This window comes from Stegodyphus dumicola, chromosome X2, assembly GCF_044657685.1.
Source record: "Stegodyphus dumicola isolate Sdum_Otavi_A_Nest chromosome X2, ASM4465768v1".
Taxonomy (NCBI): domain Eukaryota; kingdom Metazoa; phylum Arthropoda; class Arachnida; order Araneae; family Eresidae; genus Stegodyphus; species Stegodyphus dumicola.
Genome location: NC_140781.1, coordinates 174,209,572 through 174,236,389, shown reverse-complemented (window position 1 = coordinate 174,236,389; position 26,818 = coordinate 174,209,572). Strand labels below are relative to the sequence as shown.

The following is a 26,818-nucleotide window of genomic DNA, read 5'->3' as shown; positions in this document are numbered from 1 at the left end:
TTAGAATCACGTCTGAATACATAATGAGGAAGAGCGGTATTTAACTGCCAAGTTCTTTGGTGTTAGCGAGAGAGAATCAGAGTTTCTGATTTACGCGCATCTGCCTTTTGGCCACTCTCTCTCTCTCTCTGTCTCTCTCTCTCTCTGTCTCTCTCTCTGTCTCTCTCTCTCTCTCTCTCTCTGTCTCTCTCTCTCTCTCTGTCTCTCTCTCTCTATGTCTCTCTCTCTGTCTCTCTCTGTCTCTCTCTCTCCCTGTCTCTCTCTCTTTCTCTGTCTCTCTCTCTCTATGTCTCTCTCTCTGTCTCTCTCTCTCTCTCTCTCTCTCTCTGTCTCTCTCTGTCTCTCTCTCTCTCTCTCTGTCTCTCTCTCTCTCTCTCTGTCTCTCTCTCTCTCTGTCTCTCTCTCTCTCTGTCTCTCTCTCTCTCTCTGTCTCTCTCTCTCTCTCTCTCTGTCTCTCTCTCTCACAGCTGTTATTACGCTCGGCCGTACACAGGCCCTTGATAGCGTCGCAGTCATCTGGTGTTTAAGAAGCCAACTGCATTAGAAACTTGATAGCTTCGGCTATATTTCTTTAGTTAATCTTAGTTTTAGTTTAATTCTTAGTCTCTTAAGTTCAAGCCCAAGTGTCGGCTTTGATTGTACACTCCAAGACGGAGTTTTGTTAAATCTTATTGAAATAATAAAGGGTTAGTTACCCTTCCATCTTGTTGTTTCTTGCCACACGAACTTAAGCGATTATTCGCTAACTAGTTCTTAAGATTCGTCGCTTTCTACAGTAATTGAGATTTACACAGTGAAACTCTTACACGGTAAAAAAAATGTCTGACTGAAGAATAGAAAATTTTATGAGAAAAAAAGCCTGCATTTCGTTTCTCACCTTAATACATGACATTTCTAGAAAACGACTGATTTACAAAGGGATTTCATCTAAATCTTAGACTTGTCTGAACCAATATATTTTTAACTTTATTCCCTTTAGCAGCTGTAGACTGTAGCTATGTGACTCTGTATCTCATAAATCTGTTCTTTTTTTTTTCTTTCAGCCGATGCATACGGCAGTCTGTCGTCATTGGTGAAGGGTATGCCTAAACATGAAGAGTTAGAAGATGTCGTTTTTGACACGTCTTTCGATAACTGCAGTAAGTAGCAATCCCAAGTTTTCTATCGAGTTTCTTAGTGGGTCTCCGCATAGACGGAACTTCTGAAAGATAAAATCTTTTACTTTCTCGCCTAAGAAAAAGAGAAAAAAATCACCGACGGGATATTGAGTGTTCCAGATTTAATTTTCACTAACGCTGGAAATAAGAAATGGGAAGTTTTTAGAGTATCTGGACTAGCTTAAGGGCTTAAAAAAATGTGACAATTCTACCGAATGAAGTACTTTTAGACTATGATAGTCGGTATTATTAGAAGTGTCTTATATTTAGTTTCTAACTTGCTATTCGTTACTTTTCTACTTTAAGCGCTAAGATCTTCGTACAGTATTTTATCTAATATCGTTAAACGATTAAATATCCTAACAGCTTTGACACTTAAAAAAAGTGTCATATTTTCTGGAAATTAAAAAACTAGATTTTGCAGATCTAACTGTAAATTTGGTTTCTAGGCTTGCATAGAAAAAAACTGAATCTCTCAAATACGCGAAACTGCTTATTAAACTGAATCACATAAATTAATCTCCTATTAACCAAGCTGCTTATAATATTAGAACAACTATTGTAATTTAAGTATATTCAACTGTGCTAACGGTTTCAGCAGTCTTGACTTAAGGCCTTAGAATATGAATTTATTAGACGTGAAAAGGAAAATTCTTCAGCTAATCCTTCAGTACTGAAGTTTGATTAAGTTAAGTGTTGTAAGCGTTTTTTCGAAAGTTAAATTTCTGTACTTTGCTCAAAATTCTAAGGAATTAGTAAATAAAATATCCGTAAAATAATACTTGTTTTCCAAAATTGTCTTCTCAACTGTTTTTATTTTTTTTATTAGATACACAAATACGTAGAAAACAATGTTACTTTTCGACATAAATCGTAGATCAACGGACCTAGTTTGCAACAAAGCTAACATAATCCCATTAGGAAATTTATCGTAAGTTAGAGAACAAGCAATGAATTGTAAATAACATCAGGTGACGATTGTATCGATTAAACTTAGTGCTATATAACGTTTTTTGTTCCAGAAGTTCGTTATGTTTGCCATAGCTCAGTGGTTTTGAAACTGTGCTCCGCGGAATCCCTGGGTTCCACGAGTCAAAATACAAATTCGAAAAGAATATTATAAAGAAAATTATAAATTAAAATTATAAAGAAAATTATAAACACTTCGTTTAACAAAGAAAATTTAAAAAAGAAAAGAAAATTATAAACATTAAAAAAATTATAAACAGAAAAAGAAAACTATAAACACTTATTAAAAGACACAATAACACGCCGAATAAATACTAATTCAGAAGTCAAACAACAAAAATCAGCGTTATACCTACAAAATTTTCACAGGACTAGTTTCGATGGTTTTACCGAACCATCATCTTCAGCTGCAAAACCGCAAATGAACAAGATAGGAAATAATGATTAGATGAGATAAGAAAGCCTGGACAAGAATAAGCAAGTGGCGCCATCTGTTGGCGAAACCAGAACTAAAACATAATTTCCTTCGGCTTTTAGAGAAATTATGTTTTAGTTCTGGTTTCGCCAACAGATGGCGCCACTTGTTTATTCTTGTCCAGGCTTTCTTATCTTATCTAATCATTATTTCCTATCTTGTTCATTTGCGGTTTTGCAGCTGAAGATGATGGTTCGGTAAAACCATCGAAATTAGTCCTGTGAAAATTTTGTAGGTATAACGCTGATTTTTGTTGTTTGACTTCTGACTTATTAAAATTATAAAGACTTCGTTGACTAGTGTTTATTAACTAAAAAATATAAAGATCATTTAATTATCTTTGAAAATGAATTAGAAGCTTCGTGTGCGGGTTTGCCGACTTCTATAACGCAACCTCAGCAGTGATGTGAGTGTGAGAGTAGCTTTGGTTTTTCGACTGTTCAGTCGATGTTTATCCAAAAATGTTTCTGACACATCTATAAATATTTAATTTCATTCGGAACAATGTATTTAGGTAAAAATGCTTTTTCAACGTATGCTGCAACAAAAACAAAACATAGACACAATTAAATGCAGAATATGAAATGCGACTGCATATAACATCAATAGAGCTAGACTTTAACAGTTTGTGCAAAACAATGCAACCACACCCCTGTCGCAAAATATAATGCAAAGGTAAGTGACACCGGGAGAATGAGCTAATGTTATTAATGAGAAAATTGCATTAATTTTATGTTAAAATTGTTTAATAAAAAATACAATACTTTTCTTTAATTATCTTTACATAAAATACCTGTAGCACATTGATCTTCTTCAAATATTATTTTTCTAAGGGTGAGATAAGGTTCTCAGAAAACACCTTGTAGTTCCAAGTGTTCCATGAATCGACAAAAGTGTCTGAAGATCACTGGCATAGCTCAAAACTATAGTAAATTTGCTTTGTATTTTTTCCTAAGAAGTGTATTGCTTTATATCATTAGCGTTTATACTAGCTTTTATAGCTAGTCGTTTATTAGGCTTCACTATTTAAATTCAAATTATTTCAAAATTACGATAGATTTGCAATATAATAAAACTTTCTCTGATCTTTGTGAACTTGATGATGTATTTTGAGCGCAAAGCAAGCAGGAAACTTCGCATGTTTTTCAAACAAGTAATGAATACTTACTTATTATCGCAACTATCTTAGAAGAAATCGCCAAATTTTCAAAATTTTCCGAACTCTGGCAATTACGAGAGTAAACCAGCCATGCTTCTAACAGTCCTTCAGTCAAGCAACATTGCATTTTTGGTATGTTTTTTGTTTGTTTGTTTGTTGTTGTATTCCAAGTTTCAATGGTTTTTAAGGACATTTTTTGATTTGAACTCAAAAGATGTCCTTAAAAACCATTCGAAAATTCAGATTCGAAATATAACAACTTTGGAGTAAACGCCCCTTCATTCTTAAGCAGCCCTTTGAATTTCTTAAGCAGTCCTTAACAGTGGAAGCCTTTGAATATAAGTAACTACAGTTTACTAGTAGACGTACTGTGCAAACAGGAGTTTAGATATAACTTGCCTTTGACTTTCAATTGACTGTGTTCTTGATGATCGCTAGAAAAAAATCCCGTAACAGCTTACAATGTAAATAATTCAATGACTCTTATATACATCTTCATTGTAACTTCTAGCACATTAAAAGGTTCTAAAAAGAAGGATTACTTCGGTAACCGCGAGTTCTTATTTTAGATCTTCTATATTCCGAAGAATGCTCTATATCCTCCATAAGTTATTAATTCTATATCCTCCTAATTTAGTCAACTGAGTATGATTTTTGACATGAAATTTGTCAAACTTTAGCCTCACCTTGTATATAAACAAAATGCATTCCTTTGAATCATATATTTCCTTCTAGAAAATAATTACTTTAACACTTGGATAAAAATAAGAGTGACTGGTAATTCTAGAGTTAATGAAGCGTAAAACGGTGAAATGTTGTTTCTCTCTATTAATAATATCCTGTTCGAACCTTGAATGGTTTTTCGAGAACCGAAAATTACCCCTTTCGGAACATATGATTTAACCTAAGGTTATTTTGACGACAAATATTATTATTTCAAACAAACTAAATCCTTGGACGAATTTCAGAAATAGATTGTTTACCTGTGAATTTCTGATGTGAAACTGGTGATTTCTGACATACGGATTGGCCAGTATCAGTCTACAGAAATTCGCCTTTAAATAAAAAAAACGTCTGTTTCCAAATTTTTTTCTTTAAATAACATAAAATGTTCTTGTTTGCAATTATCTGTTTTTACCAGGCACATTCTAATAAACATGGGATTATTTCTACCTACTTAAATTTCAACTAGTACATCTCACCGTTATCTGAAAGCTATCATGCAAGTTATCGCTGATAGCTTGGCTAAATTGTGAAAAGCTAATAAAACAGACAGATAAACACAATTTAAACCTTTATTCTACCTCATCACTTGTGAAGGTCAAATCAAAATATCATAAAACAAAATAACAGTCTCCTGAACTTTGCAAAAAAATAAAGCCGGAACGTAAAATTTATCAAGAGTACAAGACTCTGGGATGAACAACTAAAATCTAAATCAAATTTAACTTACCATTTAGGCTAATGTCTGGTAATTCAACTTCACTAGCTCACCAGCGTTCGTTAAATATTAGCAGGCAAGCGTGACCGCCGTTTTTCGGAACCAAACGTTGATCTATTTCAACTCATACGTTGGCGAATTCTTTTCTTCACTTTATACGAAACTGCTTGCCAATCAAATCTGCACAATTCTCTGGACAGAGCGAATACCTCACGAAATAAGCGATGAAAGAAAGAGGCAAGTCAAAAATTAAACTGGTTAGTTAAACTTATCTAAAATGTTGCTACTAATAAGAGAGTTTTCTGCAGTGCACATATCTGGATAAACTTTTCAGTATTTTTCTTCGGTAATATCATTAGTACCGTCCTGCGTTAACTTCTGTAATAAAGACATTTTACTGTTAAATACTTTAACCGAACAGACGGGAAAGTCGTTAGCGACGTTGACTGCCGTACGAAAGGGATCGGGTTCGAATCCCTGAAAAGGCGTGGATATTCGTAAATGTGTAGTGTCTGTGCGGTATGGGGAAACCCTAAATATGTGGCGAACCAAAAGTCTTCTCAAGAGGCTGGTGGTTGGAAAAGAGGGTGGGGGGGGCCCTCGGATGCGCCCTTCGGGGTGCTCTTCTTTAAAACTATGGCAAAACTGAGCATAAAGTCTCACTAACTCCTCTATGGTGCTCAAGGCTCTGGCTAACGACAGACGCAGTCTTGTTCTTGCCAGGATAATAATTCATGGGCTTTTTCTGATTATATCAGACAAGTGAAATTAGTAATAACAACAACATATGACGTAATGCTTGATAATCGCTACATATATTCGTTAAACCTGGAAAAGTAAAACCTAAATTTTTATTCAAAATTTTAAACTTATTTTAAGACTCTACTTATTCGAAACGTCATTAACATGCAGTGGGTATAATATCCTAAGTAACCGACGAAAATTCGCAAATGGCAAATAATATTATCTGCCTTTAAAATTATTTTGTGGAAAGAAAACATGCAGCAATTGCAAAATTTTATAAAATGTTGAACATCTTAATTCGACATCATCTGCAAACTTTTTTAATGTTTCTGAAATAAAAGAAAACTTTAATATTTTATCCTCTAAAAAGGCTAATTTTATCATTAAAAGCGCAAAATTTTATAAATTTTATACTGGTCAAGTTTTAAAGTGATCGCATTTGAACTTCCCCATTCTTATAGAAGGGCTCTTTACAAATTATGAAAATATAACAAGTTCTGCATTGTTTCATTGGGTTTATAACCACTGATCTGAATGTATTCTTTTTCCCTTTCCCTTCCAGTTATGCACAGTTTTACCTCCCTATAAAAATTAAATAATTTGCATTAATGACGAAAAAACACTTATCCATTGAAAGAGTAATTTGCTCAAATGATTGTATAGCATTAGTTTGGAGGAAATAAATCAGATCACCTATCAATAAATAAATAAGAAATTATTTAAAATTTTTACCATATTAGTTTAATTCTTTCTTTGAGGAGATAATTGTAATCACACGTAGAGTAACAAATTAGGAAAGCGCTGTTGGATCATGGATCATAGATCACTAACATTTTAATGCATAATATTTAATGTATGGCATAAAAATATCTCTTCTGATTTTATGTTAGGAATTTTTAATTAAACAAAGGTTTTAAATAAACAAATAATTAAAAAAAGTTGTTATTTTACTGTTACCCTCTAATTTGTTTTATGAATTTTATGCTAAACTTTACATTGTTAAATTTACATTTTGAGTAGATTTCTATATCTGCATTTCCGTTTTTACACGGTTTATTGTATTTTCAGGTCTCATGAATGTGCCGGAGTCTTGCGATTGCAGATTTTTTACATTTCTCTATTGTCAAAACGAAAATATCACAGCAGTACCTCGAGGTGTGCGCGGTCCTCTTACCAAAATGTATGTTAACCAATTCTATCTGTAAAATTAAATGCAAATTTATTATTATATTAATTTATTATTATTATATTATATTATTACTTTTTTATTCATTTATTGTCTCTGAGAATAAAAACAAAGTCATTGTAATCGTAAAATCAGAACATTTCTTCGCGTTGACTGCAAATTTGAAAAAAAAAAAAAAAAAAAAAAAAAAAGCTTTATTTTACTTTAAGCGTCATTCTAATGCAATGAAAATTTCAGATTCCGTACTAATAGTTACTAAAGATTTGCATATCTATGGAGTGAAAAGGATGAGTGTCAACTTAGCTTGTTGCCCAGGTTGTGCCATTTAAGAAAGGAAGAAGTTTACGAGAACGTAACAAACTGCAATGGAAAGGAAACTTTTTTAAGTCTTTCTTTTCAGGAAATTCGATTTGTTGCTTTTACGTTAGCATAGCTGATGTAAAGTTCATATCCTAATCTATCTATAATGTTCAGCTAATTTAGAATAATCGTATTTTATTTGTTACGTTTTCTGTATTTACATTTCGACCGATTTTTTAATTGCACACTTATAATCTAAAGTAACTAGTCTAAGGCAGTCTTGACATACTGTTTTAAATGTATATATGTTCATAATAAGAGTATCTTAAATGTTTTGCAATGCACTATGAAAGTTGGCAAATAATCGAGAAATTTCTTTAAAACTCAGAATGCTTCGCTGTTAAATAAAGTTGAAATTTCTTTTATTTGTCGTAAACGATTGTAGAGTTCCTCCCTTTTATTTTACTAAAATAAGTGTTGAGGAACCTAGTGAACAACTAAGTTAATTATCACTTAAGTCCAAGAACAGAAACGTAAACGCACGAAGGGTTAATTACCTTTTATTTGCTCCAAATAAAAATATACAGCCTTTCTCAGGGCGTATAACAAAGCCTCCACTTGAGCTTAACTTAATATGTAAGAAATAAGAACTAACTAAAGACTAAAGAGATTTATCCAGAGCTGACACAATTCTAACCTAGTTGACTCGTAATATTAAACTAGCCACCAAAACTATCAAAAGGCACGTAATACGACCGAGCGTAGTAACAGTTAGAGAGACGTAACCAAAAGGCAAACGCGCGCTATTCAGGAATCCTAACTCTCTCTATCGAAGTTAGTGGAACTTTGACTCAAATAAATTCTACTTCTCATTTGCAGTTAACGCGATTCTAAAAACTCACTCTGGTAAGGAATTGTAAGCTGAAGCTAGAGGAGATAGGTTCATAAACTTTAAAATAATTGCTATAAAATCGGGATATATCTTACACAGTTCTTGCCTGTTGCACAAAATTGGCTTAAATGAGCAAAACCCACAGTTTTAATCAATATCTGATTAAATTCTTTTGTGATGCTAATTAATTTATTTATTATATATTTAATTTTATACTTAAATTTATTCTGAATGTTCTTGCTTTTCAAAAGTGCTTTAATTAATTTGTCAAATATTTTCTATTTTCAGGGTCCTAACAAATAATTCCTTGAGTTCCTTTCCAAGGGGAGCGTTTTCTGAATACCATGGGCTGAAAATAATGTATGTGTTTTTATTCTTCATTTAAGTTTCAGCAAAGAATATGCAAGTTTTAGATTAAATAGCGGAAACGAATATGTGAAAATTGTAAGAATATTTCTCGTTAGGTCCACCCCTTGAGTATTCTGAACAGTAGCACTTCAGCGTAAAATGAATATAAAGTATATTCTATGCAGAACCTTCAAAGTATAATAGATCTTGCATAGATGCTTGCACGTACAATGTACAATTATTTTATTCGAAAGTGGAGGAAATCTCTCCTCTCCCCAACTTTTAGAATAATTTTAATAAATATTCGATGATATTAAAATTTTGTTTTAAGGCTATGCCTAACTGTTTTATTTCTTCTCGTGACTCGTTAAATCAGCTGCATATCATAATATAAATGAAGCACTATTAATCTGAAACCAAAACTATGCATCTCAGATTGTCTCGAGCACTGAATGTGTATGGTCTTGTTTCTGCGGTTCTATTATACATCTTTTCAGAATATGCAAATATACTAAAAATAACAGCAATTAGGAAGCCGATGCCATCATAACTTTGCCGCCAACCTAATCAGTAAAGACTCTATCTCTTTCCAGTGGACGTCTTTATGCATTATTTCTCCATATACAGTAAAATCGCTTTTTACTGGCAGCAACCGAATCGCGGGTGAATTTCGGGTAATTTGAATATGTATTTCGAGAACTTACTCGATCATGATTTGGGGTGCCATCTGTAGAAACTGCAGAATACAAAATCTGTCGGTAGTATTTTTGATCCATTGACCAAAATTAAAAAAATAATATTTAAAATTGTACAGTTTATTTAAAATTAAAACATATAACATAATTTTGTGTTTCAGGAGAACAAAATTAAAACCCATTTTAAACTTTTCATATGAAAAAATTTAGTATGAGGGCTTATTACTTCGAATGTCTGCTTGCTCATAATATTGCCACCGTAGTTTTAAAAATTCGCTGTGTATACAATGAAAATTCATAACCTAACGTACGGACGTAGATGAACATATCTCAAGAAATGTTATGAAAGTCTGCAATCCTTCGTCAATTTCTATCCACGTAACTTTCTTGCTCTGCGTATTATCTTCTTCCCCTTCTTCTCAACTTCTTTCTCCTTTCAGAGTGCATGTTCGATTATTTCATTGTCGTATTAAGAGAGAAGGGAACAGAATTGTTTACATCCATCCAAGCTCGCACCGTCAATCACTAACACTAACCTTTTCCGAATATGTAAGTAAATCCAACATCTCTAACGCAGGCGTCGGACGAGTTTTAAAACCTAGAGAATCTTTGTCATTCGATTCGTCATCTACGGCCATGATCATACGCTACAATTTATTCCAAGGGCAGCGTAGTGTTCTTTGTACTTTTCCAAAAAAGATACAATTTAAATAGGACGTCGTACAATGGGAATTGTATCTAAAAATCCTGGCCACATGGACGTTCAAACGAAGTTCACACAGGAACGCATAAAAAGATATCGGTTCATCTTTATACTCTGGATAATCACTTGATTAATTACTTGGATAAGGCTTGATACGTTGGGCGGCAGAAACATAACACAAATTTTTTCAGCATTTAAGTGTGAAGATTTTTAACGCATTACGTATTTTTTACATCTCATAGACCTAAAGTTCGCATTTAAATCTCGACTTTCAAAAGTCCTGTTATTTTGATATTGCCGGTTAACTGGGTGCCAGTTACGATAAATTTTAGTCTGCTTGTAATCTTGAACGATAGGGTAAGTGAAAATTAAAAATTCAGCCTTCTAATGCCTAACTTTTTTACCTCCTTTTTTAAGTAATATTTATCACTAATACAAGTTATGAGATGTTTACGCATCGAAGTGAGTTAATAACTGCCTAACTTAGGTAGTTTCCTATAATCTGCTTATCTTACTGACTGATAATTATTCCTGATTGTTGTTTTCTCAACCATAATCTTAAAGCTTTCAGTATAGAATTCGTGTTATTGTTCAACGGTTCCATATAAGAAAAACTACTTTTTTATCCAGAGTTCCGATGTTTAGAGAAATCTACTTTCCTTCTAAATCAATAGTGCTTATTTTAGATATTATACACTCCGATTCGGGTGTTTTAATAAATTACGCTCCAATTAGACACGCATCAAGAACTACGCTTGTAGAACAACGCATCAAGAACTACGCCTCAATGAGCAGTCAATGGTTTCTAAAATTTTTAGAAAACTCTACGCAACAACTGGCTTATTTCCGATTGAAGTATCAAAAAACAAAATTTTTGCTTTATTTATCGAGCACAGCAGACCACCTAACGCCGATGGTACACATATGACCGTCTACTGTGTCTTCAGTAGTTTTTTTTCCGTTATTTTATATATGACCATGAAAATAAATCAAAATAAATATCTAAGAAACGAAATTTGCATATCTTTATGCAAATTTCGTTCATAAAACTCAGTTTGCATAAGTGTGTAACATTTTGATTACAGGAATTATAAAAACTAAACATGAGCTTTCTATTTAAGAGTCAAAGGTGCGTAAATATATACAATAATGTACAGTTTAACTGTAGCTGAAGGAAAAATACACAAGTAAGTAGGTGAAACAAATGTACTCTTTCTACACTGTGAAAAGCATTATAACAAAATTTATGCTACTTTAAAGTGATATTCTTATGTGCGCATAAATTTTTCTAAATAGTATTGTTTTGATTCCTAACCTTATCAGTGTTAAATTTTAATTTCTGAAACTCATATTATTCTGTTTTTAATGAGTGATGGATTTAATATCATCTTTCCTATTTTCAGTTATTGATAAACTTCTCATTAATAAATATTGCTTTTAAGAAATTGTTTGTAAAAAAAAAAAAATAATCGATTTTCCTAAAGTGTTTGAATTTTTAATTTTCGATTTTGTTTCCTTAAGTTTAGGCTCAAGACCTGCGTTAAAGCATATTTTAACGAAATGCTTTTTGTTTTTTTATTTCAAATAATAGAAAGACCTGCAGCCTGAACCGCCGGGGAGGGGGAACAGTTAACTTCGAGCAACGTAGCCCCGTTTTTTTGTTTTAATATATATATAGCACAAAAAAAATCTTGTAACATTTATTGTCAATATTACGATGTTCTTTACGAAAATTTAATAAACCTTTCCAATTTTATCAATAAATTCGGAAAAAAAACCTGTTTATGTGACCCTTTTCCCTTAAACTTTCGACAGGAATGAAGAGGCGAGTAAGAGATAACACAAACTGAAAGAGCAAGTAAAATATTTCTCAGCTAATTGGGAAGCATGTAAATGAAGCAAGAAGAAAATTTATAATTTTAATACTCCTATTAGTTTTAATTCAAATTTTAGAGAACTGCTTCTTGCAAACATATCAGACAGTCTGAAAAGAGGAGAGGTTGTCTAAGCAGCTGATCGAAAATAAGCTGATCTATACCTTTTGTTACATACTGCAAGTTACAGCTTAAGTAACTTGAAAGATATTACTCGAAAACTATTGCAGCAGTATTTTACAATTCGAATTAAAACTTATGTTTCTGAAACTTTTGACTTTACCCTTTAATTGCGAAACTAAAGATTATGTATGCTTTAATTTTCAGACACGTGGAAGGGAACGTCATCCCAGTGCTAACTCCTGGACCTTTTCTGGGATTACGCAATGTTACATTTCTGTGAGTACTATATTCAATAAATATTATAAAAATGTAATAAAATGTAATAGTGAGTATTGTAAAAATTAAATCTTATTACCTTAGTTTAAGTAACTTACTTGTATCCATTCTTAATCAAAATTTGACAAATACAATATTCCATAAAATGCTGCGGAAACTGTAGCAACCTTCTGTATAACAAGATGGTTCGCCGTTTAAAAAATTGATTATATCCATTTTAGTGTCACTAGGGTTTATATTCAAATATTGATTTAACATGCAGCTACGTATTCTGAACCAAAACAAAAATAGAACATTTCTCATCCTTTCCATTTCCAAAATCATCGTTTGTCTAGTGTATATGCATCTCCTGTGTTAGTTATTTAATCAGCAATCTTAGTCCGAATTTTCTGTGTGTGATCATACTCACGTGGACTCAGGCAATAAATTTTTTTTCAAAAAAGATTCGTAACTGATCCGTTGTGTATAACAAACAAAAAGCAATTTCCCGTTATTGCACTATTAACGGCCTAATGATTTTATACATTTCTCTTTGAGTATTGTAGTTTCGTTTAATGTACGGAGGTCCTGAATAGCCACGGAATATTGGTAGCAGATCCATGCTTCCCTTTTTAAAACAGAATGGGTTTTTATTAAATAAAAGAAAACATTTATCGGAAAATTCTAGATGAGTATTACATTGGCAGTTCGACGCGTGCGTAAGATTTTTTCCAGTGTTCCCTCCACGAACCAAGTTTTCCCAAAATATCCTTTACGAAAATTTGGGCATATATATAAAACTTCAGTGTTTTGACTTATTTGATAACCCTAACCTAAGAAAAATACCTATATTTAGTTCTGAGATGGGAAAATAAATGGTATTTAAACCAATGAAAATCGTTAAATACATCATAAATAACTAAGACTTTTATATATATAGTGAGCTGCCGATGTAACAAATATTCTTTCCCAATTTTCTGATATATTTTTCTGTTCTTTTACAAAACGCATTCCAATACATACTCCTCTAGATTAATCGTTTAGAATGAACTTTGTTAAAACTATATGTAGGCTAATATAAACCTTCTTTCTCCCAAAGCAGGTCGTATTTGAGGACAGTTTAATTTGAAACTAGGGTCAGATTATTGTTTACTTTCATTTACTCTTTGTTTACTTTATCTTTGTGACCATCTTCCCCTTCAATATTTTATTATTGTTTAAATGAACTATATTTTTAAAAGCTTCGAAGCAGTCTTTAAACTCTATATTTCTTCCCTTTGTTTTTCTTTTATTTTATTTTATATTTAGTAGCTTTACGTTGGTGACGGTTATTTATAAATTTAATATTAACCATTTGTTGTTAAAATACTTGCACCATAATGGAAATAATAACAGAGATTTTATATATCCTATATATGTTTTATTTTGCATTTTTATAGTGTTTGATAACTGAATAGGTTTAGGTTCATTTAAATTTGTATTCATATTATTTTCCAGTCAGTTTTATCGTAGTGACATACCCTTTTGTAATTATGAAACAAAATCTCTCTTTTAAGGATTTATAAGCAGTCTATTAAAATGATTTTCGTATTTTTAGCATATCTTAAGGCGCAATATTTTAGTCAAACTGCTTTTATTTATATAAAATATCCTTATATTAGCGCTGTGACTAGTAATGCGAGTCTTCTGATGAAGGCTCGTATTATATAATCATTAGAGTAAAATCTATCAAAATATACTACTGTTTTAAGATTAGATATCTTCTTTTAAATAGTAAATTTTCTAATTCCACCATTTTAACCACCCATTTAACTAATAGTCCTGTAACAAAGTAGCTGCATATTTTAACCAAACGTTTTGCAAACTAAATGAAAACAAATTCTTTAGGAGTTGCGTGCTTAATTAAATATCTTTTAAACTTAATTACATGTTGTTTCTACTTTTGATATGGGACTTTGATGGGGGCTGCACTCAACTGTATTTTAGTTTGAAATTAGTGGAATTATTTTTAAAAAATTTTAAAGACATACCTTGAAATTTTTCAAGTCTCAAAGACAAGATCTTTTTATGTGAATGATCATGTTATTATTTAAGATTTACAAATATATCATTATGCAATGGAAATATCTAAGTATGCTATGACGTCTGACAATTACTGCGAATCTCTCACAGTCCTGATTTCGAACTCATACTTAATATGACAGAATGTTAGATTGGATTATTTGAATTACGCGAAAGCACGCGAGGACTACCTGCCTGAAGGGTAGGATGTCTGTATGAAGGATTTTTAAGAGTTATTTTATATGAATATGGTGAAGTCATTAGAACAATCTGCCTAACTGGAGGGATGACTTCGTAAGAGGATGTTCTAAGCGAACCTGCCTCGTATTCACGTTACACATGGGTAAGCCCATGAATGCTTACCATCCCTTTCACCTGGAATAGAACCCAAATCAGATCAATTTATCAGAATTCAGCGCTCAGAACCACTCGGTCACTGATAAAGAGATATTTTTAAGCCAAACTGGCAGGTCTTCATCTTACACATGGAAAAAATCACGAAATTTACCATGCACCCAGCCCGTTCGGTGAAATTTGAACCCGCCTCGAACTATTAATGTTCAGTGATTTTACTGCTCGTTCGCTAAGTGGGCTCTAATCTGCGTATATAGGAGGATACTATGTTTCCTGTTCACTTCACTGACGTAAGAAAATATAATAACTTCTTTGTTGCAAAATTCGGATAGCAATTGCTTAAAGAACTGCACCAAGTTGTCATTGTGATGGGATTAATTTACCTATTTGGTTCAAGATGCGTAGCCTGTTATTTGCCCAAGATTGCAATATAGATGATTAAATCATTAACATCGAATGATAGACTTCTGTAATACAAGTTTAAGATTTCTCAGTCTAACACATATGAAAGCAGTTTTCCGGTTGCTTAAAGCACAAAGTAAAGTAATTGATTAGAAGAATATCAAGCTTTTAATCAGTTGCTTTATCTAATGCAAAAGTTTGATTGGGTATGTAAATCTGATTTTCGTGAAGATATGGAAAATTTCAGAACACTGCCATCACAAAATTTTAATGAATTTTTTTAATTTTCAAATTCCTTAATTAGATTTCTTAGTTGCTAATGCATGTCGTACAACCGTGCAGTTTTCTTTCAATGTGTTATGAACTTTGTGCATAGATACAGGATTTTTGTGCAATTATATGTGAAACTGTTGCATTTTTCTATGCAATGTGATTCGAAAAGCTGACAGAAATGGTGTTCTGCCGTAAAAATAAGAATACAAGCCAAGTCTATTTAACACTAAGTAAATGGCTATCTCGATGAATTGGCGAGATATCACCAAGCTAGCGATGGTTTTGGCGACTAATTTTTATAGCCAAATTTTTCGAGACATCTCCAAAAGTCGCCAAACTTTGCAATCATTTGGCGACATTTTGGTCCAGTCCCTATATAACCGTAATAGTTATTGTAATTGAATAACTGTACTTGATTTCATATGCAGCTGTAACCGTACCCGGCCCTCATATGCCGGAGTCTTACAGTAACTTCGAGAAGTAGAAAGTACTAGAAATATCTCAACGGCCGAATAAAAACTATATAACTCTGAAGGAAGCATCAGTTTCACAGTTGCTCTGAGTTGCTAGTTCAGAGCGATTCTGGAAATTTCCGTGAGTGCTTTGCATTCTGCTGTGTTTAACGTTTCCAGTAGTTTGAAGTGTAACTACTGATTATGCTTAGTGATACTGTGAGGAGCTGTACGAGTATTTTTGTGCAAAGTTTCAGAACTATGAAGTGTTTCTTTGGATAAAATAAATTTTATCAAGCTATCATCGGTTCTCTGTGCATTCAGTCGATTACGAACAAATGTTTGAAGCAAAATACATCACAAATATTTATGAATAACTTCACAAATTCTCAAATGCTTTTATGCTATTGTTTTAGTGGTATTGTAATGAACTGTATAATATTTAAAGTTCTAATATTCCACTAACGCTAACTTTGTTACGTTTAGTGATTTTCTAACGCTTATATGCGCGTTAGATCTCGCTTTCTTTTGTTTAAAAAGTAATGCAGATTTAAGAAGAAAAGAAGAATGAGTTGATTTTGAAATGCAGATCTCAAGGCTTCAAATGTTTTCAATTCCAAGTACTGCGATAGGTTGTGCGACGCCTATGCTGTTATTCAGACAGAGAAACCCCCCTCTAAATAGCCATTTTAATTATTCATCAAATGGATAAGGAGAACCGCTTGAGACGCAAGAGGATTCATTCAGCCTTGCGAGATAGCTTATCAGAGCTCCAAACGTACCGTAAATATGAAGACATTTTCATACGCGACGGATGCTGTTGCTGGCATTTTAACACCCTCAAAGAATTGCCGCTGTTATTGAGACAGTTTTTTTTTGCCCCTACTTTTTTATTCGTTGACATATTTATGCCCGACACTGGCTGCCTGCCAAAACATTTCTTCTAGTGCGATCTCGGAATCACAGTAAAAGACATGATTTTCGTTTCGAATCTTGAAGGATGGGATCATTTTCGAGTTTGCGATCATTTTCCTTTCTCGGTTATTTCATCGCACAGTGATGAGAATCACCAAGTGGCCCAAATAAGGTTGATGTAAGCTTTCAGAAGCTATAAATTATATAAAGAACGTTAACGCAACAGACCTTCCTTGTTTGACTTCAGTTCAAAGAAGGCAAAGTTCTCACACTTAAAAGAATTATAGACTTGATATCAACAAACAAAGCTCACATTTTTTTTAAAGGAAGTGAGAATATCAGGGAGCAATTTTCATTAGAAAATAAGCTGCTTTTGTAGTTAACTTTGATACAGCTTTTTACACTCATACTGCAGATCAAATTTAACTAAAGTTTATGGCCGACTGTTTCCGAACATTTTTAAATCTAAATACTAATTCTCATACAACGAAGTCAAATCTTCCTTGAATATTGTAACTAGTTTCTCAAATGAAAACGCTTCATCAAATATGTGATTTAGCATATATGGACCAAGTTTACATTACTGTCGAATTTGAGAAGGGTGAGGTGATAAAAATTCTCTAAGCGATCAATCCAAACTGCTGATTTAAGACGCCCTTATAATGCGTTTATTAAAAGTATGGATATTTTACATACGCAGCCCAATATTTAAAACATATCACTTATTACTCGGATCTGGTACGACTTTATTACTTATTAATATAATTCTGCGTTAAACGCGATCACATTTATTTAGTTTTACTTCAAGGTGGGGTATTTAAACCATTTAGCATGTTTATTGTCAAACAGATTCAGCGTATCGGCTATATGAAAGAGGTGCAATGGATCCACAATCTATCATTTCCGCAATGATCAGTCTTCCAGACGTACGGCCCTTCAAGTTTGGTCCCGAATTAAGCTCTATTTGAATAACGTTATTTATGCCCGCATCCAGCATTTCTATTGTATTACTTCATTAATTGTTCTGAAATTTTCCATATCTTCACGAAAATCAGATTTACATACCCAATCAAACTTTTGCATTAGATAAAGCAACTGATTAAAAGCTTGATATTCTTCTAAGCCTCTTATACACAATAAGCCTCTTATACACAAGACCTTTCCTTTTTCTTGTAATACACCTTCAAAAATGCCGGATCATCATATATATGAAGCTATCGTTTTCGGCCGAGTGTAGTATATTAAGTATACTCATACGGTCAAGTGTCAATCAAAATAACCATACTATTCTATAATATGTCCATCAAATTAAATTATAAATTATTCCTGAAAAAAACTGTAAGTAAAAACACTAACTATTCTACTAGCATTTGTAACCCGTTTCCTTTTTTTATTTATATTTTCTTTTTATAATATAGAGCTTGCTTATCACTTAGGTCCTCAAGGCCCTAACCTAGACCCTCTCAGATCATCCTGTAGTTTTACCCTCATGAAAACAAGAAAGATAGTTTTAGAAGCTCCCGAAAGAATGTTCCGCATAAGACTGTAGCTTAATCAGACCCTGGATTTAGTACAAACAATTAATGAAGTAATACAATAGAAATGCTGGATGCGGGCATGAATAACGTTATTCAAATAGAGCTTAATTGGGGACCAAACTTGAAGGGCCGTACGTCTGGAAGACTGATCATTGCGGAAATGATAGATTGTGGATCCATTGCACCTCTTTCATATAGCCGATACTGCTCCTAAAAATAAGAAGGCGTAGATGGCTCTGCAGGTAGATATAGCTATTTGTGGGACTAGTGGTAATCACAGCTCTCGTAATCACAGCTCCCACAAATCACAGCTCCCACAAATCACAGCTCCCACAAATCACAGCTCCCTTTGATGTCAATTTTATAGTCTAACAAACCAAAAAAATACCGAAGCCAACCAACGAAAGTTATGAAAATCAGCTACATAGACGGATTAGGGGCCAGATATCGTGTTTTACTGCGATCAGATGACTCCATAAAAATGGAAAATTTGCAACGTGGTCACTGTACCTCTTAACATCTTCACTATCCATCCATCTGCATCACTGCAGTTAGTGTGACACCACTTTTTGAAATAAAGTGTAAGGTAAGCATAAAAAAATATGTAAATTATTGACTGCTGAACTTTATTGACTGCTGAACACTGGTAGTTTATTCCGGATTCTAACTCAAGTAAATGAAGTAACTGCATAGCTAATTTCGCGGTTTCCAGCACGTGTAACGGAAATATGTGCCACTTTCCTTTAGAAATTACTTTCTAAAGGAAAGGGAGAGATACCTCCACAAACCTCCACACCTCTACTTGCCTAAGGGGTGAGATACCTCCACCAAGGTATCTCTCCCCTTAGTTAAGTAGCTCCTCCTGCCCTTTGCACTAACCAGCCAACCAGAGTTTCAAGACCTATTTTCTGTATCCCCATATTATCGATTTCCGGAAAAAATATTAAAGGATAAAAGGATAGATAATACAGAACCTTAACTTTGTTTACTTATTTATGTGTATTCCATTCATTTATATTTTTAATTATTAACTATGGTTAGCAACATATTTATTTTCAATGATTTAGTGTTCATACTTTAGCAGTTGTGCGAACTAAATAAAAAGTAAAGAAGCGAAGGAAAAATTTTGTCTGGAGTTCTCTGGAGGGTAAGATCGTGACCCCAGGCGCCTCCCTAAATTATTCCACACATTTCAATGGGATTTACATCAGGAAAGCACTTTCGCAAATCCATTTTGCGGCTATCATCACTTTCCAGAAACTTCTCAACAACGTGAGTCCTCTGTGGCCGTGCATTGTCATACACAAAAGCAAAGTCAGAACCAGTGGCACCCCAGAAAAAGCGCACATTAGGGAGGATAACCTCAACACAGTAGCGACCTCCGATAAGTGTTGAAAACGTGGAGCTCCGTCCGTCCGTTCATCATAATATCTCCCAATATAAGCATGCCAGGAACACTCCATCGGTCTCTTTTCCTGACATTAGTGGGATGAAAATGTGTCCCTACCTCTCTCCACATCAAATGGCGTCGAGAATCCTTTATCAGACTGAAACGACTCTCTTCTGTGAACGTGACTCCATTGATGAAGTGTCCAGTTTCTATATCACTGTAAACGATGCCACCGATGGGCTGCTATCAGTGGTACGCAGCGTTTAGGACGGCGGGCGAATAGGTAGCTGTCTGCCCACAGTAAGCCAGGACGCATGTGTCCGATTGCCGTGTGCAACTGTTGAGCGGTGTTGCCCATTGTCTGGTTTCGATCTCTTTTCGCCTGCAGAGCACTATATCGGCCATCAGCCATCTTTATTTTCCTTGGCTGACCATCACCAACCTTTCTTATAGCTGTATCTGTCGTTTCGAAAGCCTTCCAAGATCTTGAAAAAACTTTTATCAATTCCAAACTCTTGGGCGACAGACGTCAAACTACGGCCCTTCTCAAACTTGCCAATCCTCCTACTACGTATAAAAGTGTCCTGGTGTTTTCTTGCAGCCATACTGCACGTACAATCTCACTTCTTGCAGAAGAATGCCTGGCAATGCGCCTTCTTTTCTTCATTTTAAGTTGCCTTACACTGTACGCGCTGACACCTAGCATTTTGAGTGCCCTGACATAATGATGTTATGATGCTGATATCTGCTTATGCATCACGTTTCTACTATGTAGCCTATTCATTGTATTGTCCTGATCGCTAAAATTCTCATTCAACAATATCATGGCTGTACGTTGGAAAATGAATTTTCTACTTACGTTTCGCATGCTAGTTAGTATATAATAGCCTTTTTGAATAGTAGTACTAGAAAAGTGGTTTAACTAACTACTATATCCAGTCCAGGATCTAGGCAAGGCAGATCAGACGGCATTATTCCACTCAAGTCAGTAATAGTCAGTGTAGTAATATAAATTCTTGATAATGAGCTGTAAGTTGGTTTATTAATAAGCCAGATCTCATGGGTGAAAAATATTAATGCATTTATCAAAGTTCTGCCATTTCATGAGTTTATTATAAGCGACACAATTTGTCAAAAGTGTTTTTATTCGACGTGGTAATTGACCTTCAATTTAGCTTTCGAATTAAAACTGTGTTCTGCTTAACTAAGCGATTGAAAGCAATTCATGTAGTTTTTAATACTGTGTAACTTTATTTTAATTTTCAAGATGACTGTAATTAATATAATTTATAATGCAACTAATTCGGATGATTATAACATACCTAAGTTATCATTTTTATGATCATTTGGATTAACAGAAAATGTTTTAATGCCGTATATGATGTACAACGGTAAAGAATAATCGTTTTTTGCACCACCTAACTACGTTTGTTTGCTTAATTGAATAAAGTTAAGTATATGAGAGTTCTTTATCTAACAGGAGACCACCAGCGGCCAAGCGGTAAAGTCCCTGAACACTGGTAGTTTGGTCTGTGTTCGAATCCCGGAAAACGGGCTGCACGGGCGTTTTCGTAGTTTTCTTCATGTGTAACGTGTATAAGAGCCAGCTTCTCTCAAAAAGTCCTCCACAAAGGCCTCCCTCCCCTTAGGCAGCTAGCTTTCGAGTGGTTTCAAATAATCAAATAAGCCAAGCCTTCTTGAAGGATTTTCGAAGTATAATTGGCTCATATTTACCGTAATTTCCGGAAGAAAGGCCGCATCAGCGTAAACGCCGCACTCGAGAAAAATGGCGGGAAAAAAATTAAAATTACATAGAAACGCCGCAATAGATTAAATTGCGCGTGACATCGTCATGGGCCGTATAGGTGCAAAAACTCAACCTAAGTCCTGATATATGACATACCAGTTAAGAAAAATGCATGAAATGAAACCATAACTCAAAAATAAATTAAAGGTAAGAAATGTATAGCTTCTGTGCCGTTTAGAGACATTTTCAAAAATTTTCCGTTCCCTAATTAAAAACTATCCAACAAGTACTTGTACTCTAACTGATGGGATCTGTATTTGGCAGAATGCCAAGAAAAATCCACTCATGCTGAAGGGGAAATACGTCAGAGTTCGTTATTGCGAGGCAGGTGGAGTAGTGTCCGCCTTTGAAAAAAATTGCAGAAAAGGCAGGGGTGGAAACAGGATGGGTCCTGGAAGATTCATCGAATGGCAGAGGAGAGAGACTATTCAAACTGATGAGAATGTTGATTTGAAAGGGGGAAGAATGTTATTGTTCTGAGATCTCGTTTACGGTGAATAAGGCATGTAGGTCCGTTCAAGGGAAAGAACGTAAACAAAATAACGTTCGCAAAAAGCAACTGAGCGGTCTTTTGTGTGGGAACAGCACCAATCTATGCACAATGACAAGGCCATCCAAACTATGTACAATGACCATCATAGGAAATATTTTATTTTTAGTTCACCTAAACGCCGCATGGGTAGAAACGCCGCACCCGCTGAAAATTTAAGTTTTAAACACATAAACGTCGCGGCGTTTCTTCCGGAAATTACGGTACTTTGCACAGGGGTAAAACTACGAAACGTCCTACGCAGCCAGCCCTTTTCCGGTCAAACTAACAGTATTCAGCTATCTTATCCAATCAGCCATTGGTATACTGTCACCCAGAATCGACTTTCTACGCTCTGTTTATGTTAACCATTAATTATTATAAAAAAAACCTGAAGTCAAAACACAGATCTATAACTAAAAGTGTTGATCCCTTTAATAAAAAGCACGTAATATTTGTAACAGTGTTTGCAAGTTTTATAGAAAATAAAAATTACTTGCTCAAGTGACAACAGGAGTTATATATTTTTCATAAATCAAATGTTAAATTTTAGTTTATCAACGAAACATGATTGTGTAAATGTCGGAAAATAGGAAAAAGATCAACTGTTTATTGTTTTCCTGCTGTATCTGCTGCATGCTTACGGATGGAAATTAGCGGCATCTGCTGCATTTCTCGGTGGTTCTTTGCTCTTTTTAAATGAAAAAAAAATATATCACTAATTTTAGGTTTTACAATATTTTGATAAAATTGTTATGTGTCCAGAGTGCATGAACAGCATCATGAAGACTAAAACTATGTTTCCTTTCCATAAATTAAATAATAACTAAATCTTTTCAGTTTTCGGAAATCATGAATATGTGACCCAGATATTTAGCAACAGCAGTGTTGAGCGCCTCCGATTCTTTATCGTAGTTCCACATAAACGGGAAAACCCGTTCATTTCCATCCGTAAGCTGAATCTCCGTGTAACTTTTCGGGGTCGGGGCCCACCAGCGGCCGAGCGGTAAAGTCTCTAAACACTGGTAGTTCGGTCCGAGGTTCGAATCCCGCAAACGGGCTGGCTGCATGAGTGTTTTCGTGGTTTTCCCCATGCGTAACGTGTATACGAGTCAGTTTCCCTTAGAAAGTCCTCCACGAAGGCATCCCTCCCCTTAGGCAGATAGCCCTAGTGTGCTTTGCCATAATTAAAATACACCACACACCCTGTAACTTTTCAATATCACTTATTAGTGCCCGAGCAATAAAGGCGGTAACCTGGTAGTTCAACTCGGAGAAAGCACTGGCTAAGTGAGAGCTTTCATGTGTTTTTTTTTTTTTTTTTTTTTTTTTCCCATGTGAATGAGAGCCATATTACCTTATAGAGTCCTCCACGAAGGCATCTCTTCGCACAGGTAGATAGCTCTAAAGTGCTTTGCCATAGTGAAAATTAACCAAATCTTTTCAATATTATGAGCCAGTAATTAATTATTACGTACACTACGCAAAAAAATGGGACTGTTCTCCCGTTCTACTGGGCCGATTAACGAAATTCAAACTGTGTTTTTCATGTCTCGAAACCGCGACTTAGGACATACATTAGATTTGTATATAGCATTGTTCTAATATAGGTATTTTGACACAAAATCGGTTTTTTTCTGAATGGACATGCCCATTTTTTTTTCCATATTTCGATTCTACAACTCAAAGTATGCCAAACGGTTAAGCTTTGTAAAAACCGCACGAGTAGATTTTAAAAAATTAGCTCTCAAAATTTTAGCTCCTCAATGTTATTTGAATTCGATATATATTTATTAATATTTCTTTTATTTATTAAACTTATTTGATTCTTCCTTTCACATTTAGGTTCATTCCAAATAAATTTAATCCATTTCTTATGATTTATTTTGAAAATTTGTATTTTTAAATAATTTTTATGAATTTTTCGAAAAAAAATTTGAATTATAACCTATAAAGTTTTTAACATCATCTTAAAGTAAATGTATTTCCAGGCAAACCTGCAAAAAATTAGAGGTTTTTACTCAAAATTTTCTAAGATATACATAAATTTACATATTGGGACGTTTTGAAATTTGGCATATTTGTTAGAAGCGATAATCTTTTCTGCAATACGTTTATTAATAAATGGATTTTTTTTTTTTTTGTGTGTGTGTGTGTGTGTGTGTGTGTGTATGTGTATTATGTGCGTAAGTATCAGCAAAATATGTATAATATTACATAAAAATATCACTTCCTAATTTAAAAAATAATAAATAAAATAAATAAATAAAAACAAAAGTTAAACACTTACTTTTATTTCTTTTCTCTACCCTTCCCCATTCCCTGTTTTATAAGTAGAATTAGGAATGTAAATATCTTCAAGTTTTCTAACTGCACAGCGTAAAAAGTTTTTACGATCTTAACCGTTTCCAAAAATAGTTTGCCATTCCCTGGATGAATCATTATATACTGCTCACTTTAAAATATGAATGGAATATAATAAAAGAATTTAGAATTTTAGAAATTTTAGAAAACTGTCATCTGAAGCTGACCATTTTATTACTTTTTACAGTAATGTTTTAACATTATCAAACTTTAAGAATTCAATTTACGAACAGCAACTTCGCTTAATTGTTTCGGGGAAGAGATATGCAAGGCGTGGCGCCATCTCTCGACAGCTTGTAAAACCAATACATTTCTGAGACTTTTACCGTGCGCTTTCTACGTATTTTTCTTCAAGTAATTAAGTTACTTCTAGAACTCTTATCAAAGATTCAAAAATCGCTTTATTCTTCGTATTAAATCATCAGTATTATCATCTGTCTTATAACCTGATCAAATGATAAAATAAATGAGCGACTGACTAGTTTTCTCTTCTTTGAGAGCTTTGCGTCTGTTTTTACTTAAATGTTCCACAAAAATAATCACGTATAATTACCATAAATGAAAATCAACCTAATCAAAAGTTAATAATCAAGCTTTTGAGTTTCCTATATTTTTCTCTCCTTTTACATGCACGAATGTGTGCTATTTACCCATTTCTTAAAAAATTCCTTTATGAAATTTCAGAACAGTACAATATGAACAAACACGCAAAAAGTCGGTAAAATCGCCTATACTGCAGTTCGTATATTTATTTATTCTTAGTTCTCGTTAGGCTCATACCCTTCGCCAATTTTGAATATCTTAGTATATAATTACTAATTGCTAATCTTGTACTGAATTCTAAGTAGTGGTTAGTGAGACGGGAGCGATATGTTTTCTTAATAATATTCATTGTTGAAAACGCAGATTCGTGCAGGTAGGTAAAGCCTAAGAACATTGTTGAATAAAATGCAACTTTTTTTAAATTAGGATACTTTACTTCGTCCATTAGATTCCAAAAATTATTCTTAGATTCTGAACTACGTGCTTTTAAAATTATGTCATTCTGAAGGAGAAAAACTTCGTTTTCCTCAAGTGATAAAGAGAATATATAATTTATATTTTCAGTTACCTCTTCCACATCAACATTGCCAAATGTATAACACATGAATGTAACTGTTGGTTCTAATCTAGTAAATTCTTCAAAAGGTCTCTCAAATTCGAAGTGAAGTTTTATGACTTCATCGTAATATATATCTTTGTTTAATGTACCTCCGTTTTTAAACAACTCAGAAATATTTTTGAAATTTTTTAGTTCACTCTTCATCAACTGGGAAGATATTAGATTTAACTTGGTTTTAAAAGAAATTAACAAATCCAATCAATTGTACTATTGCTTGATTTTTTTCCCTTGCAATTGCAAGTTCATTTCACTAATATGGCTTGTTCTATAAATAACAAAAGCTAAATCCATCAACAAGCGTTTTCACTAAGTTCAACGTATGCTTTACCATTTGATGCCAAAAATCTTTTACCTACCTCATATAGTAGGTCCTTGAATCTTTGTAAAAATATACTCCAATTTAACCAATGAACATTCGCATGATATAACAATTCTCCATTCATCCAAGATTCGTTTTCTTCTAGTTGGGCCCGAAACGTTTTTCTTTGAAGACTTCTTCCTCGAGCTGAGTTCATAATTTTCATGCAGATTCCCATAACATGCTCATATTTAGAATTTTACAACAGAGGGCCTGTTGGTGAGCAATGCAATAATAAGAAAGGAAATGCAGTAAGTATCGTCTCTGATACACATATCCAAAAATCCATTGGCTGTGCCCGTCATTGATAGGGGTCAGTTGTCATCGATACAACTTTATAAATTGGAACTTTTCCTCCTCTATGTATTTTTTGGAGGCGCAGCAAACATCTTTAGCGCATGTCTTCTTCTTTAGCGGTAATATTGTTAATAATTCTTCTTTCACACTCATATCCTTAAAAACCATAAAAATGCATCAACCATGTTTGTAGATTTGTCAACTGCAAGAAAAGCAAATATAATTAGTAATATCCTCGGTCAGCTGATCAGCCAGATAGGAATTCATCATTTCTAAGCGGCGCGTGACGGTTCAACGCGAATGTTGTACGTCTTTAATTGCGGAAATAATTTCATTTTTGTTCTTGAATGAATCAAATAATGAATCGCTGGCTTCCAAAAACGCTGCTTTTTTTTTTTTTTTTTTTTTTTTTATCATTTTTTCACCTGCGAAAGGTTTCTTATTGTTTGCTAACACATGACACACACGAAAAGATGCAACTGTTGCAGCCTTAGATGTAGTATTGGGTTTAATAAAATAGTGATTGTTGTGCGATTAATTGCGATTTAAATTCATTTAACTTTTATTTACGCAATTCGCTTTTGAACAAAAATCT

At 33.8% G+C, this 26,818-nt stretch overlaps 1 protein-coding gene across 2 annotated transcripts in view; it reads left to right on the top strand.

Moving 5' to 3' along the window:
* The window catches only part of LOC118199640 (uncharacterized), a 343,765-nt gene that overhangs the window by 273,089 nt on the left and 43,858 nt on the right, over positions 1 to 26,818 (top strand). For both annotated transcript variants that reach the window (XM_035371543.2, XM_035371538.2), the window contains exons 3-6: positions 1,044 to 1,139; positions 7,014 to 7,125; positions 8,612 to 8,683; positions 12,271 to 12,342. In XM_035371543.2, the coding sequence (XP_035227434.1) occupies positions 1,044 to 1,139; positions 7,014 to 7,125; positions 8,612 to 8,683; positions 12,271 to 12,342 (352 nt within the window). The remainder of the gene's footprint in view (positions 1 to 1,043; positions 1,140 to 7,013; positions 7,126 to 8,611; positions 8,684 to 12,270; positions 12,343 to 26,818) is intronic.